The 18935-nt window shown below is 39.5% G+C and overlaps 1 protein-coding gene across 2 annotated transcripts in view; it reads right to left on the reverse strand.

Annotated features, from left to right (window-relative positions):
* Positions 1-18935, reverse strand: part of spire2 (spire-type actin nucleation factor 2) — an 89886-nt gene that overhangs the window by 12639 nt on the left and 58312 nt on the right. The window contains exons 7-13 of one of the 2 annotated variants that reach the window (XM_048547094.2): positions 18020-18106; positions 15114-15240; positions 13217-13392; positions 10943-11135; positions 6102-6238; positions 2221-2358; positions 361-428 (exon numbers count right to left, since the gene is read on the reverse strand). In XM_048547094.2, the coding sequence (XP_048403051.1) occupies positions 361-428; positions 2221-2358; positions 6102-6238; positions 10943-11135; positions 13217-13392; positions 15114-15240; positions 18020-18106 (926 nt within the window). Of the gene's footprint in view, positions 1-360; positions 429-2220; positions 2359-6101; positions 6242-10942; positions 11136-13216; positions 13393-15113; positions 15241-18019; positions 18107-18935 lie in introns of both variants that reach the window. The other variant, XM_048547093.2, reaches the window with a different exon arrangement.

The raw sequence follows: 18935 nt of genomic DNA on the forward strand, positions 1-18935 counted from the left end.
TAAAAAAACATACATTTAGCCATGAACATCTGGAATGTTCTAAGATCTTCTGCTGAAGTGAATGAAAACAAAAATTCTTCAAGGAAGTCACTGTGCTGTGCTTTTTTTGTGTATTGTAGCAAGAGGTTTCCTACAAAATACACTGCTCAGCGTTACCATTTATAAAAAAAGAGGGAATTTGAGTATGTCAGTTCCGTTACAACTATTTAATACTTCATTCAGGACCAGGACTTCCCTGGAAAGAATGAACATCTGGATCAACTGATACAGAGTACAGAGTACATTCAGACATTTTTATGGACTGCAAGTGTAGTGGTTAACAATGACAGGAAGAAAAACAATTTTTGTTAGCCAAGTTACCTTTTACAAAATAAACATGTCGAGGGCCATGAGAACAAGGGGAACTTCATCTTACAGCAGCAGCACACCTGCATGGCAAAGTTCAAAAGTAAGATGGCAGAACCCCTAAATCTATAAAGGATATAAACATAAAATTCCATTTTACCAATTGTATCTATAAACTGTAATGTATGAAACAATACTTGATTTCAGCATTGTTAATTTTTTTCGCCCATTTCTGGCACTGAAGAACAAAGCAACTGGGGATAGTGGGCAAGGAAAAAATAATAAGAACATAACTCCAGCTACAAATAAACTCTAAGTGATTCTAGAAGGTGAGGCAGGAAACTTTTACCACTGTTAAAAAAGTACTTAAAAAGATCAGAATATTCAAGGTAACGAGTCTACTGCAGAAAGTGGATTACAGCAGATATGCTGGCGCAGACTTGATGGGCCAAAGGGCCTCTTGTGCTGTATGACTATGACTTTTACTTTGGAATATTTGAGAGTTTGGAAAATAGACCCTCTTCTTATGTACAGACAATTTCATTTTCTTTAATTTATTCGTGAGATGTGGATGTCACTGACCAGACCAATACTTATCACCCTTTCCCAATTACCCTGACAGCAGTTCAATGTCAATGGCATTGCTGTTGCTCTGGAGTCACATGTAAACCAAATTGGGCAAGGAGGGCAGATTTCCCTCCCTAAAAAAGGACATTGGTGTACCAGATGTGTTCTTTTGACAATTGTCAACTGTTTCATAATCATTAGATTTTCAATCCCAGATTTCTATTCAATTCAAGTTCTACATTCTGCCATGGTGGAACTTGAACCCGAAGTTCCCAAAACATGGCTATTAGTCTAGAGACCCAGGTATAGTGATATTACCACTAGGCCATCACATCCCCAAAAATTTGTTTCTACTGCAGGATTACATGATAAAACGTGTAAAGTTTTTCTGGGAACAAATACTTTCCCCAAATGTGTATAGTGAAATAACTGCTGGTATGCTGTCACCATGTCACTCTATTTACACATGCGTAGTACTTGACTCTGGTCCAGCTTTCTCAGAGTGCGTCAAGTCTCTGACACTCTTGTTTCTATCTATCAGCCAGGGCTCCTTGATTGGACCAGGTTACCAGCCCCAATCAGGGATCTCATTCTATGAGGCCCACCTAGCTGGCCTTGTTATAATCACTACATTTGGGTAATGTCCTCACTGGATTGAGATTTAAGTGTCTGAATGTTAAAGAGGGGCATTGTATTTGGTTAGATTTGCCAATTGTGGCTGTATTTTAAAATGTTAAACAGGCTGAAACATTGAAATCTAGGGAGCATAAGGAGAATAAAGTTTTTCATATCCAAATGAATATCTTCATTTGTAAGATATGTATTTTCTGATGTGGCTGTGCAGAAACATTAGTTCAATTTTCTGGTAATTGCCAAATATTTGTTTAGTACATTATAATTCACAGCTTGGAAACTACAATGAACATTTGCTTCAAAGTCAATTAAAGATTTCCTCTACAACTTTCAGAAACAACTGCAGCTTCAATCTTAGCAGCTGCTCCAGTCTATACATTAGCCAGGTTTCTAACTTGTACTGTATTTAAAGCCTTATAAAATATTAGTGTACTGTCTGTCTCTCTTAATTGGCATATAGATCACTGGCTGATTAGGACACGACACGACACGACACGACACGACACGACACAAAAGTTACATGAGAAGCTGCTGAGAAAGGTCAATTACCTTGCTGCTAAAGTGTGGGAAATGACATGTATTGGATGAAAGGTCAGAGGAAGTAAAAGCCAATGAGAATCGAATAGTAAACATTACAGAACCACAAGAAAAAAAAAAATTACACAAGTAGAATACCTTTCCCTTTCTCAGACTGTTGTAGAGGTCCTTGCTTGGCAGAAACTTTTCCATTTCAGCTTTCACTAAGACCTTTCTGACATTGATAACTTCCTCCACAGTTAAAGCCAGGGTCTCCACTGGGTGACTGAATTCCTCCTGCAGAAGCAAAATAAATAATCCAGTCTCCTTCCTGCATTAGCTGTCTGAAGAATTCGCCATTGTTGACGGAACAGTGAACACCAAACTATGAGAGATACACAACTCCTAAGGCTGAAAGATAATGGGGTCATAGCACTCAAAGATTCACTTTTGAAAATTAAATCTCATGGATTCTGATCCCATTGTGTATTGGTATACAAATAACTAAAACTAGAGAGAGAGTGTCAGTGTAATTTTCTAGCACAGCTCTTATTGCCCATTCCTAATTGCTCTCGATAAGATGGCAGTGAGCTGCTTTGTTAAAGTGAGCTGCAGTCCACTTGGTGCAGGGACACCAATAGTACTGTTAGGGAGATACAGGATTTGGGCCAGATGGAAGTGAAGGAATGTGATATTGCTTCAAGTCAGGATGGTGCACCATTGTGGTACTATCAAAAAGGTGTGCGTTACTACAATACATCTTGTAGATGGTATACACTGCTGCCACTATGCATTAGTGGTGAAGAAGTGAATGTTGAACATGGTGGGAGGGATGCCAATCAAGTTGGTGTTGAGATCTTGAGTATTTGGAGCTCCAGTTATCCAGACACAGAACATTCCATCTGACTGGCTCTTGTAGCTGTAGAAGAATTTACATGGCTGATCCAGTTGAGTTTCTGGTCGCTTATAATCCCCAGCATGTTGATTGTGGTGGATTCAGTGACGGTAATACCACTGAATGTCTAGAAGCAAATGGGTAAAAAAAGAGACTGTCATTTCTGGCCCTGCAGTGGTGCAAATGTTACTTGCCACTTATCAGCCAATGCCTGGGCGTTATCCAAGTCTTGATATAGTATGAAGATGGACTCCTGTATGGGGAGTTGTGAATTATGCAGAACAGAATCATGTTTAATCATTGATTAACAACCTCAATTTTGATCTTAAAGAAGGATAGAAAGTCATTGAGGAAGCAGCTGAAGATGGTTAGGCCTAGGACACAACACTGAAGAACTCCTGCAGAGATGCCCTTGGATTGAGACGACTGACTGCCAATAACCACATCCGTCTTCTTTTGTGCCAGGTCTAACTCCAAATACCTGAGAGTTTTCACCTGGATACCCACTGATTCCAGTTTTGCAGGGGTTCCTTGAGGCCACACTCAGTTAATTGCCACCTGATGCCAAGAGAAATCACTCACCTGCCTCTGGAGTTCAGCTCTTTTGTCCATGTTTGGACAAGGCATTAATGAAGTCAGGAAGCTGAGTAGTCTGACAGAAATCCAAACTGAGGATTGGTAAATATGTTATTGCTGAGCACTGAACAATCAAATAAACCACTGGTTTTCAGCATTGTCCTGGAGAATAGTGAGTCTCCTAATGCATGTCTTTTGCAGATTGCAACTGTTACTCAAGTTGTACTATAGATCCTATTCTTACTGAGTCCTTATCATTGGTGATTCTCACATTCACTACCCATGCGTCAGTTTTGTTATACAATGTCTATGTACTACTCATGCTCAAATCTTTGCATTCATCATCTTTCAGCCTCACTAAGCCCAATATTTCCAGGCACACAATTCTGGGCCCCTTTGCATAACCTTTTCTTTGCACTAATTTGGGTTCTGACACATTATGCTGGACTGAACCCCTACTGTCACTTAGAATCTTCTATTGAGAGAGCTTTCTCTCCTCCTTCGCAGCCAGAGATTTGGACATTTTCTTTTGTGTAGAACTCCTAATTGTCTTTCTTTAAAATTTAGTTTAACATTTGGTTTTTCTATTGTTCTTTCACACATTTGTAAATTCTCTCATTAAACCACCATATTAAATGCAAAGATATTGCTGTCATATCTCCAGTGAACGACAGCATGAGTCTCACATTTCCAGCACGCGGCCTTGGCTGGATTGTCAGAGTTTCATTGTGCTTCACATGTGTCTACTAGATATGACATAACTTGTGTCTGAGGGCACAGTTCAAATTGCTCCGTTCACACTAGAGGGCAGAACCCATTCAACCAGGAAAGCACTGGATATGGCTGCAGGGCAGCATAAATTAGTACAGGATGCATTAATTCCCAACCAGCCAACAGCCAGTCAAGGCTTGGAAGCATTAGCTGCAAAAGGACATGGCATAGATGCTGCTGGGCCTGCTGTGTTCATCCAGCCTCACATTTTATTATCTTGGATTCTCCAGCATCTGCAGTTCCCATTATCACAGGCATACACTATCACTGAAAAAACACTGGGGTAAAAATAAGATGATGTAGGCCCAACTGGCTTCAACAATCTTCCCTCCACCATAAGGTCAGAAGTGGGGATGGTTGGCAATGATTGCACCATTTGTGATTCCTCACATGTAGAGCGAGTCCATATTTAAAATGGAGGCATTTCCCAAACCAAACTTTGGGCTAAGAAATGGCAAGTGACGTTCACACCACACAAATGCCAGGCAATGTCCACATCTGGAAGACAGAACCTAACCACTAGCCCGTGACATTAAGTTTGTTTTTCCCATCTCAAATTCTCCCCTATCAGTGTCTTGGAAGTTACCATTGCTCATAAACTGGACTAAAATATAAAGACAGTGACACCAAGATCAGGTCAGAAGCTAGGAATCCTGTGGTAAGTACACTTACCACCTGACTCCCCAAAACCTGACCACCTTCTATAAAAGGAGTGTGTCTGAATACTCTCCAAGTGCTTAGATAAGTGACACCATCCAGGACAAAGCAGCATCCTTGATTGGCACCACATCCACAAACATTTACTCTTTCCACTGCTGCTATTCCGTAGCAGCAGCGTGGAACATCTACAGGAGAAACTGCATAAATTCACCAAGGCTCTTTAGAAAAGCTCTTTCCAAACCCATAACTACTTCCATCTCAGAGGGCAAAGTGGCAGATACATTGGGAATATCATCTGCAAGTTCCCCTTCAAAGCTACTCACCATCCCGTCACTGTATCTGGGTCAAAAATCCTAGAATTCCCTCCCTTACAGAATTCTGGGGCAACCTAAACAAAATGTACGACAGTAGTTTAAGGTGGCAACACACCACCATCTTCTCAAGGAAGACTAGGGATGGGCAATGAATGCAGGCCCAGCCAGTCATGGCCTCTATCCATGAATGAAATATACAAGTTGCACATTGATCACTTACACAGCAATATAAAATTTTGCTTGTTTCAAGCTTTACCATCATTTAACTAGGAGGTAAAAACAGTCACTGCAGCTGGAGCAATACGGAGGATAATATGGATGCATTTTGTTAGCTAAATGAACGTTTCAGGCACTTGAAAGTCTTTCTCAAAAGGTAGCATTGTGTAAAACTCTTGCAGGCTGTTAAGATGTGTCAGCAACAATATTCCCTTGACCATTGTTAATGCACAGATCTATGGTTTTGTGCTTAGTATCTTCAAAAAGCAAAGTTATAGAACACAGATTTTGATAATCCAGGTAGGTCTGCGGTACAAAATGCCCTCTATGTCCAAGCATGCAACCAAATACTGCTTCAAGATCCCAATAGCGGACTTCAGCAGATCAGGTGAGACGTACTACTGTGGTTGCTCCAGGTTTCCCCTCATTTATTTCAAAGATTGAAATGAGCCTACCACAAATCAAATGCCATCATCTAAGATTTGAAGCTTGTACTGTTACATTAATAATCAGTCAGGTCTTTTGCAGTGATTAGGCATCTGTTTTGCATCTTAATTGTATGAAAATCAGCCAACAAGGCTTTTCCAGTAGTGAGAACAGGTACTCACCAGCCACTGACGTTTGGAAAAGGTCGGAAGAGCCTCTGGAATGCCCTTGACAGACTGGTGGTTATCTCCCATTACCAAACAAGAACGAGTGCTTTGAATTGCCTGGAAATTTACAGGCTGCGTGTCTGTATTCTCTCCTACTGAAACAGTAAGCAGAGTCATTTTTGTACAAGTTTGGTACAGTGAGAAGTAAAACTGAACTTTTTTCCCCATCATTAATTTTCTCCTCTCTCCTTTGAACAAGCTGACATTATAATTTTTAAAAACAGATATTCTTCACATACTCCATCGTAAAAGCATTTCAATCACAAAGAACTAATACCCAAGTCAAATTATGATCTCATCCGACACCCATACTAGCAGCAAAATGTCCACAGATAGCAAGGCTGGAATTCTGGCCAATTTTATCTTCCTAATTTGAGGTCCCAATGTTTGGGCTAGTAGGGTAAAAGTGAGAATTGTTGACAGTTGCATAGCTCAGCCACATAACCTAATAAACACCAAGCTGAAAGTAAGAGATAAGCTACTCAGTTGTTACCCAATATACTGAATACCCAATATAAACCACTGAAATCTGGGGGGACAATTTTCTTTTTTAAAAAAGCTCCCTGGCCTTTTTCCACAAAATGCTATCTCTTTGTTTGGATTCACGGAGACCTAGCTCCACAACTCTGATCTCCTGCATTCTAACAAAAATTCCACTTGGTTATCATGTTTTTTGTGAAGAGTGCTTTTGACATCTGTATGCCATGAAAAGTGCTACACAAATCCAAGTCTTCCCTTCATTATATAAAAACTTAACTGATTAAAAAAAGAAATGTTTGGCTGCGCCTTCAGTTGGCAAGACTCTTAACTCTGGAATTCCCTTCTTCAACCTCACTGCCTCTGTAGCCCAACCTGAAACATCAGCTCTTCTGCTCCTCTGATGCTGCCTGACCTACTGTGCTCTGCCAGCTCCACACAGTATTGACTAATAAAGTGACTCCTAATATACTACAAAACCCCAGACCCTGTGCCCAGGACCTGACTCCCTCACATCCTGTAACCAGACAATCCCCACCCTCTGCAAACAACGGCCCTCCCAACAAGCGACACAACACCCTCGATTCCCAACATTTCCTTCTCCTCCTCCCCAGAAATCAACATCACCATCTCCCTGCTGGTAAATCCTGCCCTTTCTCCCCAACGTCCAGTCTCAACACACACTAGCCCCACCCCCCAATACCAGACCCAGTATCTCCTGTCAACCCAACCTAAACAGTTTACTTAGCATGTACCCTCACCACCTAAATCTTCCACTTAACTCACGTACTCATCCTTTCTCAGAGGCAGTTAAAGTAGTTTTTTGGTGATGCTGGACATTCAAAGCACAGAATACAGAGCTGACTGCTGTCAGGACAGGACAGGACATGGTTTTCCCAAAAGTATAGATTTGCATTTCTGAAGGAGCTCTGATCAAAAATCTGTCAGAAATGCAGAACTCTTCCTTAACGTAAGGAAGTGTGATTGCCATACCTTAGAAAATCCAGACCAGTATGACCATAGAACACTTAAATGATCAGCTCAAGTCCCTTCAGTTTTAATTTCTAAGAACAACATTGCCCACAATTGTCAAGTGCTTTATTAATTACTGCCGTTACTCTTTTGGCACGATGCAATTGTAGAAATCAAAACTAGAATGGTGAAGTCGAAGAATTCTTCAGAAGTGCTGCGAACTTTTAATTAGAAGATAAGTGCTTGTCTTACGTGTGTACCTGGGTTAATCTATGATATCCCCACCAGTATCCTACGATACCTTCACATGCAAGTGCAAGGTATGCAAGATTGTCCCTTTTGTCTCCGACCTTCTGATGGCACAAGGTCCCAAACACATCTTCAGGATCAAAGAGTGGCTGGCTTTCAGTACATTCAACCAGTAAACTGTATTCACAGCTCATAATGCTGTCTCGTCTTCACCCGCGAGATGAAAAGGTATCATATGACCATTAAGCAAACATTTTTCTTAAATTAACCTACTTTTCTGATCAACCTGTTCACAGATGTTATTGCACATTTCTGGAACATTTGGGACTTGAACCCCGGTCTCAGTTCAGGAATGGTGACACTACCACTGCGCATAAGAGCCCCTTGACATTTTTATTTCAATTCACAAGATTCGGAACACATTTCATTTTAATTTCTCACTCAGACATCCCTGTTTTCAGCCTGAGACACTGTTCTAATGAAGATCAATAGAAACTTCAGGAATAGCATCTCATCTTTCAATAGGGCACTTGACAGCCTTCTGGACTCAGCTCAACATTTTCAGATCACAGACAGTGCTTCCATTTCATTGAGGCAGCAGTTAACTATAGTGATTGCGTTTTTAATCTTCTGTTGTTCATTAAAGTATTGTTTGTTTCTTTATTGTTCGGTTGCTTCTTCCTTTTGTCATTTATTCTCTCGTGCCCTCTATTCATTCAGACTTTCCCTTTGTGCTCGTTCCTGCTCATATCTGTCCTCCCTCCCGCCCACCCCCAAAACGGATCGACAGGTATTTAAAATTTTATCCATGTAAAAGCTTGAAAAGTAAAGCAGTACTTCATTTGTTCAATTTCTCTCCTGTCAAAATGGAAGATGTTCTAATATTTAACAGCTGTGAAAATCAATCATTCAGCATGTGAAAAGAGAGAGTATGGATTTCAAACTATTGGCAGATGTGTTTTTTTTGTAATTAATCAGCTAAGTAAGTCTTCCTAGAACCGTGCGTTTGAATAATATGACAGAAATGTTAGGGTTGGTAGAAGGCTTTAAATTGTATTATTTAACAACTTTAAACATGACAGTATTCTTGGAGAGATCTGTAACATTAATTATTAGTTCTTGCTTTAGAAGACACTGTATCCAGTATCTCAATGGGGGAAAAAAGCAGCACTGGGAGAGAGAGAGTGTTTAAAAAGGAGATTTACTAGAATGGTAGCAGGAGTGAAGGGTTTTTAGGTACAAGGGAAGTGGGCTTATTCACCTTGGATCAGAGAAGATTAAATGAGTGACCTTATGGCGGTTTAAAATTACGAATAAGGGTAAACAAGGATATTCTGTTAGCTCGATTGGGATGTTTGTAACTTGCGGGCCACAATTTCAAGATTACCAACGAGAGAGTTCGGAGGGAGGTGATGAGAATCTTCATATGGTTGTAGACATGCTCGCTGAGCTGGTGTGTTTGATAGCAGGGTGATGAAACCTCTGCAAGGTAACATTGTCAGTGCGCCTCCGGAGAAGCATTGGTGTTCTGTCCTGCTTGTTATTTATATGCCTCGGTTCGCTGGGGTGGTTAGTATTACTTCCAGTTTTGTTTCTCAGTGCAATGTATATTGCTACCTCATGACACCAACAACATCAACAAGGACGGCACCCTGAAACTGCTGGGTCTGTGCCTCACAACCCACTTCACCTTCAACAACTGTTGATTCAAACAAAATCAATGGAACACCAAATGTGACCTCCAATATCAGGACTGATTGCAGAAGCAGTAATACAAAAAAAAAGGTTAGAATGGACAGCGCTTCCTACAATACAACCCAAACTCTAAGTCCGCTATGTAAATGACACCCTCGTGATTATTAAATATACAAGACTAGAGGAAGCCCACCGACACCTAAACACCATCCTCACCAGAATAAAATTCACAAAAAGATGATGAGAACAATAACCAACTACCGTCCTTAGATGCAAGGGTGGAACGCAAGAACAGTGGGGAACTCCAGACTGGTGTGTACAGAAAGACCAGATATTTAATTACACCAGCAACCACCCCAACACCCATAAACAGAGCTGCATCAGGCCATTATTCAAACGAGCCACAACACACTGCAGCAACCCGGAATTGCACAAAGCACAACAGGAGCACTTAGATGGAGTTATTAAAAGGAACAGATACCCAAAAGGGCACAATTTGCTATTATCTCCACAACAAGACGACACAGCCTGACACACGTGTCACCCTACTGTACATCAGAGATGGTCACAAGACTACTCAGGCCCTTCAGTGTCAGAATAGCTCACAAACTAACAACCACCCTACAACAGCTACTGATGAACATAAAGGATCCCATACCTACATCCAATAAAACTAATGGAATATACAAGATACCATGCAAGGACTGTGAGAAACATTACATGGTCAAACTGGAAGAAAATGGCATAAGAATGCAGGAGCACCTACTAGCCACCAAGAGGCATGACCACTTCTCACTGGTCTAGCACACACAGGCAAAGAAGGTCACAAATTCGACTGGGACAACAAGCCCATGATAGTGCAAGCCAAACAAGACAGGCCAGGGAATTCTTGGAGGCCTGGTATTCCAACCTGAACTCCATGAACAAACGCATTGAATTGGTCCTGACATGAAAACCACTGTAAAACAAGTGGAAGTGATGCCAACCACCCCTGCAAACTGGGGCATATAAATAACAAGCGGGACAGAACACCAATGCTCCACCAGAGGCACATGGACAATGTTACCGAGCAGGGTGATGAAACGACTGCAATCAAACACACCAGTTCGGTGAGCGTGTCTACAACATCATCCACAACCTGAGCTACAAATCTTCGAGAATCTTCTTTACTCAGTTGTTAGAATTTGGAACGTGCTGCCTGGGAGAATGGTGGAGGCGGATACCATAGCAGTTTTCGAAACAGAGCTGGATATTTGTTTGAAAGTGATTAATTTAGAGGGCTACAGAGATAAGGCTGGAGAATGGGACTAACTAGGTAGCTCTTTCAAGAGCCAGTAATAGATTAAATGGCCTCGTGTACTGTAAAATTCTATGATTCTAAAAAAAAATTCATATTAACTCACTTTTGTGCAAAGGTGTTGTCCCAAGTACAGTCTCATTCTCAGAAACCTTCGAGAGGTAAGCAGACTCAGATTGGGACAGAGCTAACTCAGACTGCAAATGGAGGAGATCGTGTTCAGAGAATGAGCGATCACGTTTTAAAGGAACAGGGGAGCTGGTAACCCTCCGCATCTCTCCGCTTGGTGACTCTTCCTCCTTTTAAAAAAAAGGCAAAGAAAGAAAGAAAGAAACATTTCTGAATTTGTGCATTATTGAAGTTTACGAGCTTCTTCTAGTTACAAACAACATCACACTTGTTTGATAAAAAGCAATAAGAAAAACAATTTGGTCTGGAATGAGAAAACAAGTTATAGAAATGTTAACATCTCATATCCCAAATCTTGATGGATTTATTTGCAATCTTTGACAACAGTAAGTATGTTCTCATTTGAATTTCATTAAAATAAAGAAACACAGTCACCCTTCAGTTTGGGCACAATCACTAGTAGGATGGAATGATTACCTAACAGATTCTGAAGAAGAGTCATACCTGAATCAAGATATTAAAACTCTTTTTCCCTTCACAAAACACTACCAGACCGGGAGATTCTCCAGCGTTGTGTGTGTTTGTATTATGATAGAGATTAGGTACAATGAAGACATCTCTAAAGTCTGGTTTCTAAGACATTATAGGTAGGTGGCACTTGTTAATTAACAGAGCACTTTCATAAATAGGAAATGAACAAGATTACAGAGGTGTCATTACTGCGACAGTGGCTAACCAGTTCACTTCAGAAGGCTGCTTAAAACATATGCGTTAGTATGGATTGAAAGTGGCCACTAGCAGAGATCAGGTAAGGATAATCATCCCAAAAAGACAATAGTGAACCAGTTAGGTTCTTTCTCAATCCATCAGCTTCACAGTGACTTTAATTGTGGCTTTTTCTCCTCCCCCAGAATTTAAGTGGAATTCAAATGCTCAAACTGCCAACGGCTGAAAAAAAAAATCGGTTTCAGATTCTCTGGAAAAATGACCAACAGCATGGTTTAGTTTAAAAAAAAATACACAATTTCAGAAGTCACATGACACCAGGTTATAGTCCAACAGGTTTATTGGAAATCACATGATCATTGCTCCTTCATCAGGTGGGCTACCTGTTGGACCATAACCTGACGTCGTGCGACTTCGGACTTTGTCCACACCAGCACATCCACAATTCAATTTCATAGAAGTTAATCAAATGAATGAAGCCCAAATGTCTGTTCATTAATTCCAATTAAGAAAAGTGGAAATTCTTACTGGTGTAAATGTAAAGTATCAATGCCTAATTATATATACTCACAATGATTTCTCAGCAACAAGTATATGGTAAAAGTCACTAATATTGCCTAGCCTTTCCATCACAATTCAAAAACAATGATATGTAGGAACTAGTTAAAGCTTTCAATAGTAACTCCGGTTTTACTTGAATGCAATACGAAAAAGAAATGTACAAATCCAGTATCAGCTGCTAGTGACAAATTTGCTGACTCAGCCTAACCTCTTAAGACAACCAAGTACCCTTCAGGGAAATAATAATTTTATAATATGTTAATGGATTACCAATTCAGAGGCATGGATCACTTAGCCATGGAAGTTTGAATCTGTTTAAAACTTCTAGAAATTGAAAAAAACAAAAAATTGATAAGAATGATCTGGAAGCTTCTGGGTTGTTGGAAAAAAGCCAACTAATTCACAAATCATAGAAATCTCTACAGTGTGGAAACAGGTTATTTGGCCCATCAACTCCAAACTGACCATCCACTGAGCACCCCAGCCAGATCCACTCCCTACCCTATCCTTGTAACCATGTTCCCATGGATAGTGCACCTATCCTGCACATCCCTGGACACCATGGGGATGTTAGTACGGCTAATCTACCTAACCGGCACTATCTCTGGGTCTGTGGGAGGGAACCACAGCACTCAGGAAATCTGAATGGACAAAGGGAGAAGAATGTGACATGATTAAATACCAACTAGTTGGCCACTAAGAAACTACAGTCAATAAAAGCAAGTTTGCCAGAAATGTCTATTTCCTGAGAGCAAAATGAAAATGTCTCTTGGTCTATAATATTTGGCTACGTGGTGATTAGCTGAAAGTCTTAATGCTCACTGTTCCAGGGAAAGTCAAATTTTGCTCTTGTTTTAATCATCAGAAATGTTGTGGCATAGATTTTGATTTTCTCCTAAAAGTTTCTCAGGCTTCAAATTAGTTAGAAACATTTTAGTTGAATTTGTTAAGGTTATATTCCTACCTCTGAAATATTCATTTCATCCATTTCAGCCAGTGTTGGTGCTTTTAGTAATACTCTGGGTCTAGGTCGCTGTGTGCTTCCCATGGACTCAGGAACAGAGAGATCTATGCATGAAGTAGACTTTAGGTCTTCAGAGCAGGCACGCACAAGGCATGGCAGAGATCCAAAGGTCACCTCTGCAAAGGCAATGCATTTATAACATGAACACAAACAAAACAGTTAATTTCAACCTGCATCAACAATTGCCAAGTACAGGATTAATCTTGGAATCACTGAACTTGTTGTTTAGAGATAGGAATTTTAAATCTGCATGGAATTAAATTCAAAATTAGAATTCCCTTTAATATTTACAATGACTGGACAAATATTTGTCTACTTTAACTTATTAGTAGGATAGTTACATAAACATGAGCCAGCTGATGAGTACGTAGCGTATATTTGCAATTGGATTACTATTACACACAGGCAATTAGGTGTTTGGTTTTTTAAAAAAAAAACAAACTCAGGCAGAAGAAAAAAAACCACGATCAAATCCCCCCAAATTCTGATTCAATTAATTAAAAATAAAAACTTACTCATTGTTTAAGTTTGATGATGGATAGGAGTAACTGGCACAAGCTGCAGCTTGATATAGGGAATTCAACTCAGATTGCTCATATTTAACCTCTGAAACTTTAACTACAAGCTGACCACTTTTGCTCAAAGTACTGGATTTCAAGCCACTGACTTTCATTGTTTTTTCACTGTCACTGAGGGAAAAGGTTCCAGGTTTTGACCAACAGCACAGAGCGTCACATTGTTGCCAGGTGACTAGGGTGGCAAAATAGAGCAACCCAGTTATGGAATCACTTAACCTTGTTCTGCCATTAAATTAATTGATTAGAGGCAACTTTGAAACCAGTCCTAATTTTGTGCACGAGACTGGCACAACGTCTGGTACTAGAATGACACAAAAGGAATAGATGCACGATGCAGGAATGAACAAAAAAAATCCCTGTCATTTAGACTACTGGACCAAAACACCTGTATTTTTCAAAAAAAACCTTTTACAACATAAGAAAAAAGGCAGCTGGGCTAAGCTCTGGAATACACAATCGCAGGGATAACTGTCTGGAACCAAGGTTCGGTTCGAAATCCTATTGATGCCTCAGCCCCAAAAGGAACATTAACCACACCTAAAGAAGGGTCCCGAACCAAAATGTCAAAATTCCTGCTCCTCTGATGCTGCCTGGCCTATGTTCCTCTAGCTCCATGCTTATGTCTGACTCCAACATCTGCAGTTTTGACTATCCCAGACAGCGACACTCCCCGAGAACTACCTGCACAGTTATCTCCTTGAAACCTAGCTTGCAGGGAGGAGAAGGTGGGTTGGTGACAGTTCAGGGTACTCAAGGTCAGAAAGTCTGATTAAATGTGTCGGTGTTTGAAACTACTGTTTAGTTTCTAATAGAAATTAGCCTGTGTTAATAACTGATTGCGTCAGTTTCACTGTTTTGAATTTGCCTTTTTAGCTCCTGTACGTTATTTCCCTGTTTATCACTTTAGCCATTTTTATTTCTTGTGATATACTCACTTTTGCATTTAATAAGCACAGAGATTCTTTGCCCTGAAACACCTGTCTAAGGCCTTCTTTACCTCACATTTCTGAATGAAGTTCAGAAGCAGGGCCCTGGAGGGTGATCTCGGTTGCCTGAGTGTTCTGGCAGGGTTACCGATTGCACTGACCAGAACTCTCTACAGGGTCAGTGGACATTTTCAAGCTTGAGATGGAAATTTTTTTTTTGTTGGAGAAGATTAACCTGAAATTTGGGTAACTGAAACTGAATTTAAATCTGCCATGAGAAAGAGAAATCCAGTAGCTTTCTCATTTACCTTTAAGAAAACAACTGCAACTCACCCCTGTTCTTATTTTGACCAGCTGTGCGCACTGGTCGAAGTTTTTTCTTGGATTTAATCTCCTCCAGAATTCGTTCATGCAGACTACGTGGCTTTGCAGGCTTTGGTCCAAGATTTCTTTCAGAGACCTGAGAACAATTAAACAGAGCTTTAAATTTCACCTTGGAAGAACATGGTCTAAAAATAGGCTATAAAAGTTCCATGATTCACATGCAATTTCCATTTTGTGTCTGCTGAACAAATCCAAATAAAGCAAGAATGTGCTGTATATTGTATAGTCCCTATTCTCTTTCAGGTGCACACAGAAGCATACAGTGAGCAGAGTCTGCACAATCCTACTAAATGTCATCTACCAACAGAAATTTACTAGGCCAAACAGGAGATGCACTTTGATAAATGCAAGGCAGTTGATTCTGAGGCAGTGTGTCAGCTGTAGCTTTTGTACTGCAGATGATTTAAGAGGAATTAAACATCTAGGCCCCTAATATGGATAGGTCAAATGAAAGCAAAACAATGAAAATGTTTACCGACAATAATTTGAATGTCAAATTTATGGTGACTTTGTCCTCATTAACCTCGGTATACATTCAACTTACTTAAACCATGGGTCATAAACCTCACTCCTCTGACCTTGCTTCGGGACTACTTCAGTAAATAGTTTGTCAGACACAAACTCCCTCAAGGAGCAAGTTAAGGGGATCATGATACAACTACTAAACTCAAGCTAAGTGACCTCTATGTTTGAAATAGACATGACCAGACTATTTTTTTTGTTGCATGTTTTTCCCATTGCTACAAGTTGTTTGAAGGCAACATTTCCACTGAGACACTCGGATTCAATTTTGTTGTATTTACTTGCTCACAATAATTTAAACTGCCAGCAGATCCTGGAAAATACATACAGGCTGGCGTGAATCTCAAGAAAACTGTCACAGTAATAAAGCTGTACAAATTTCAGAAATCACATAATATCAGGTTATAGTCCAACAGATTTATTTGAATTCGCAAGCTTTTGGAGTCTTACTGTTTCTGTGACTAAGCTGATGTTTTCAAATAACTCTGCTGGACTATAACCTGATGTCGTGTTATTTCTGACCTTGTCCATCCCAGTCCAACACCAGCACCTCCATGTCAACTTCAGGAGTAGCTTTAGTGTCAGATCATTTACAAAAACAAAAATTGCGTTATGACTATATCCTATTTTTGTTTGAGTTTAATATTTCTATTTGACTGACTCCTAACCATTCCTTCCAATTTAAGTGAGAAAATAATGACACATTTAAGATACTGCTGGGATACAGGTGATAATGAAATTTGAACTGTTGGGTCTGGTATCCTGATGAGATCATCTCAAAGTAATATCCAAATTCTTGAAGTTGTATAATTCCTAAAACACACTGAAGAGCTGATTGCATCACCTCATATGTAGCAAGGAAGAGAATATTTTAGGCTAATCTGCAATACTATGTATCTTTGAGTTTGATGCGATTTAGCACAGTACTATGTCACGTCACTGATAGCAGCACATCATCAACCACTGAATAAACACCATAAATTTGATAGCTAACAAGATTATAAATGCACTCCCTAAATTTGAAAACAACCACTGACATAGAATAATTGTTTAAAGAATATAATTATTGGGTTAAGTTATCCAATTCCTTTCCAACAGTCACAGCTCAGCTTTTCCTCATCAAAATCAGCACAAACTGATTTTTTTTTGTATCACCAACCAAATTCTCCATCATTAAATTCTCTTCAATTTTCCTCCTCTCCCCTAGATCCAAATAATAAATACTATGCTTAGCCCCCATAATCTGCTCCTAATAATAGCGATTGTATTCTTCCGGTCTGTGGGATAATGAAGTCTCACTGGGAGACATAATGCTCCTTGATTTATTTGCTCAGGAAAAGGTTCAAATAAAACCAAGTGCGCATACACACACATATATAACGCAAAACATTTAATGTTTAGTTTATTTCTACAAATAAAGCGAATTGGAGAACATTAGAGAAATAAAAATCAGTATCTGCAGTATCAAAGACTCAATGGTAAATTTGAGGTGGTTCTTCATTCAAATGTAGAAACTGAATAAAAAAAAGGTATCCTACAAGAATAGAGCATGATTTTACAGCTACAGTTCTGAGAAAGGGTCCCTGCACTCAAAACATTAAGTCTGATTTCTTGCCCCAGTTGCTACCTGATCCACTGAGTTTTTTTTCCCTGTAATTTCTGATGTTCTTTCTGGTTTCGAGCTTCTGCAGTTCTTTCAAATTTTTGACAAGACCCTAGAATCTTGCTTTAGTCATCATGCATGTTTTACCTGGGTTCATAACTAAAGTCTTTCCAAAACATCCAATTCCTTCTGCTAAAAATTCTTTAAAACATCAAATCTTCAAAATATGAAATTCATTGACCCACAGTGTAAAATTTAGAAATTTCATTCTCTTATCCAAGTGAACACAACCTAAGCTGCTGATACAAAGACAAGGGATTGATAATGAAGTGCCAGAGGCTTAAATTAACACCCGATTGAAAATTTTCATTTAAAGATATCATCCATTCAGATATGGGCTAGTGACTGTACTTTTGAAGGTGGTAAAAGCTAATACACAGCTAACAATTGCTTAGAGATGATACACCAGTCATAATTGGAAACTCTTATCTAAACTTTGAGGTCCTCTGAGGCCCTCACCAATCCTGTGATAACGAATGAGGAAACAGTAAAATGGGAGAAACAGTCAAAAAAAACACAGCTGGAACATCAACAGTGAGGTGGAAGAGCCAAAGGTCCCCACTAACAGGAACCAGAGGGATAAGAAAAGAAAAATGAAAAAGCAGCAAAAATCTACAGAGAGAGAAAACAAAATACAAGGGTAAACCTTGGGAATAAGATATGCTCTTACCGGCTTTAAAGGTGGCCGTGATCTTATAAACTCAAGAATGAGTTCATGAGCATTTTTCTTCACACATGGTGGAATATCACCATCAACCTGTGAACAGAAATACCAGCTTCCAATCAAATACTTAGCTCATGGATTAGCACCACCTCAGACACAGTAAAAGTAAATACACAGAAACAAATGAGATACTTCAGCTTTTCTTTTCTAAGCGATATTACACTGTTCAATTGTTCTAGTATAAGTTGACTGCAATCACAATTTCCCAAATCCAACCCTTCCAAGAGATTACATCTCTCTTCTCTCATTTACTTTACTATGCACCTAATTCCAATCATAGACTGCAGCACTAATCTATATTGTTATATTCAAGAACAGATTATACTGAAGCTAATCTTTTCTTGGTCTAACATTTATCCTGACAAACATTTAAAGCATACACCTCCCTCCCCAGGATGGCTCTCTGAATTGGCTAAAGTGAAATCCCAATTAATGCCATCCACCTGCATATAATTAAACACAACTGATATATAATTAACAGGTATTTCACCCATTTGCTTGAAATAGACTGCAGCAAATAAAATGTGGAATGTATGGGCACTTCTGAAACAGTGGTAGCATACTTCTGAGCCAGGAAACTAAGGTTCAAGTCCTATCAGCTCCAGTGTTGTGTAAAAACATCTCTGAACTGGTTAGTTAGAAACTAGCTACATGAGAATAGTGTTGCACAATTGCTATACATAACTGCATCGCATTGATGTTTTTCAAGTCTGAGTTGGTAGAGAGAATACATCAATTATCAGTGTGCGTAAAATTGCATATCAAATCACATTAAAACAAAATATTGACCTGTTCCAAGATCTGTTTCCTTTGAGCTAAAGTACATTATAAAAAAGTGGGTGTACTGAATTAACATTCAGTA

The sequence above is a fragment of the Stegostoma tigrinum genome, chromosome 16, assembly GCF_030684315.1.
Source record: "Stegostoma tigrinum isolate sSteTig4 chromosome 16, sSteTig4.hap1, whole genome shotgun sequence".
Lineage (NCBI taxonomy): Eukaryota > Metazoa > Chordata > Chondrichthyes > Orectolobiformes > Stegostomatidae > Stegostoma > Stegostoma tigrinum.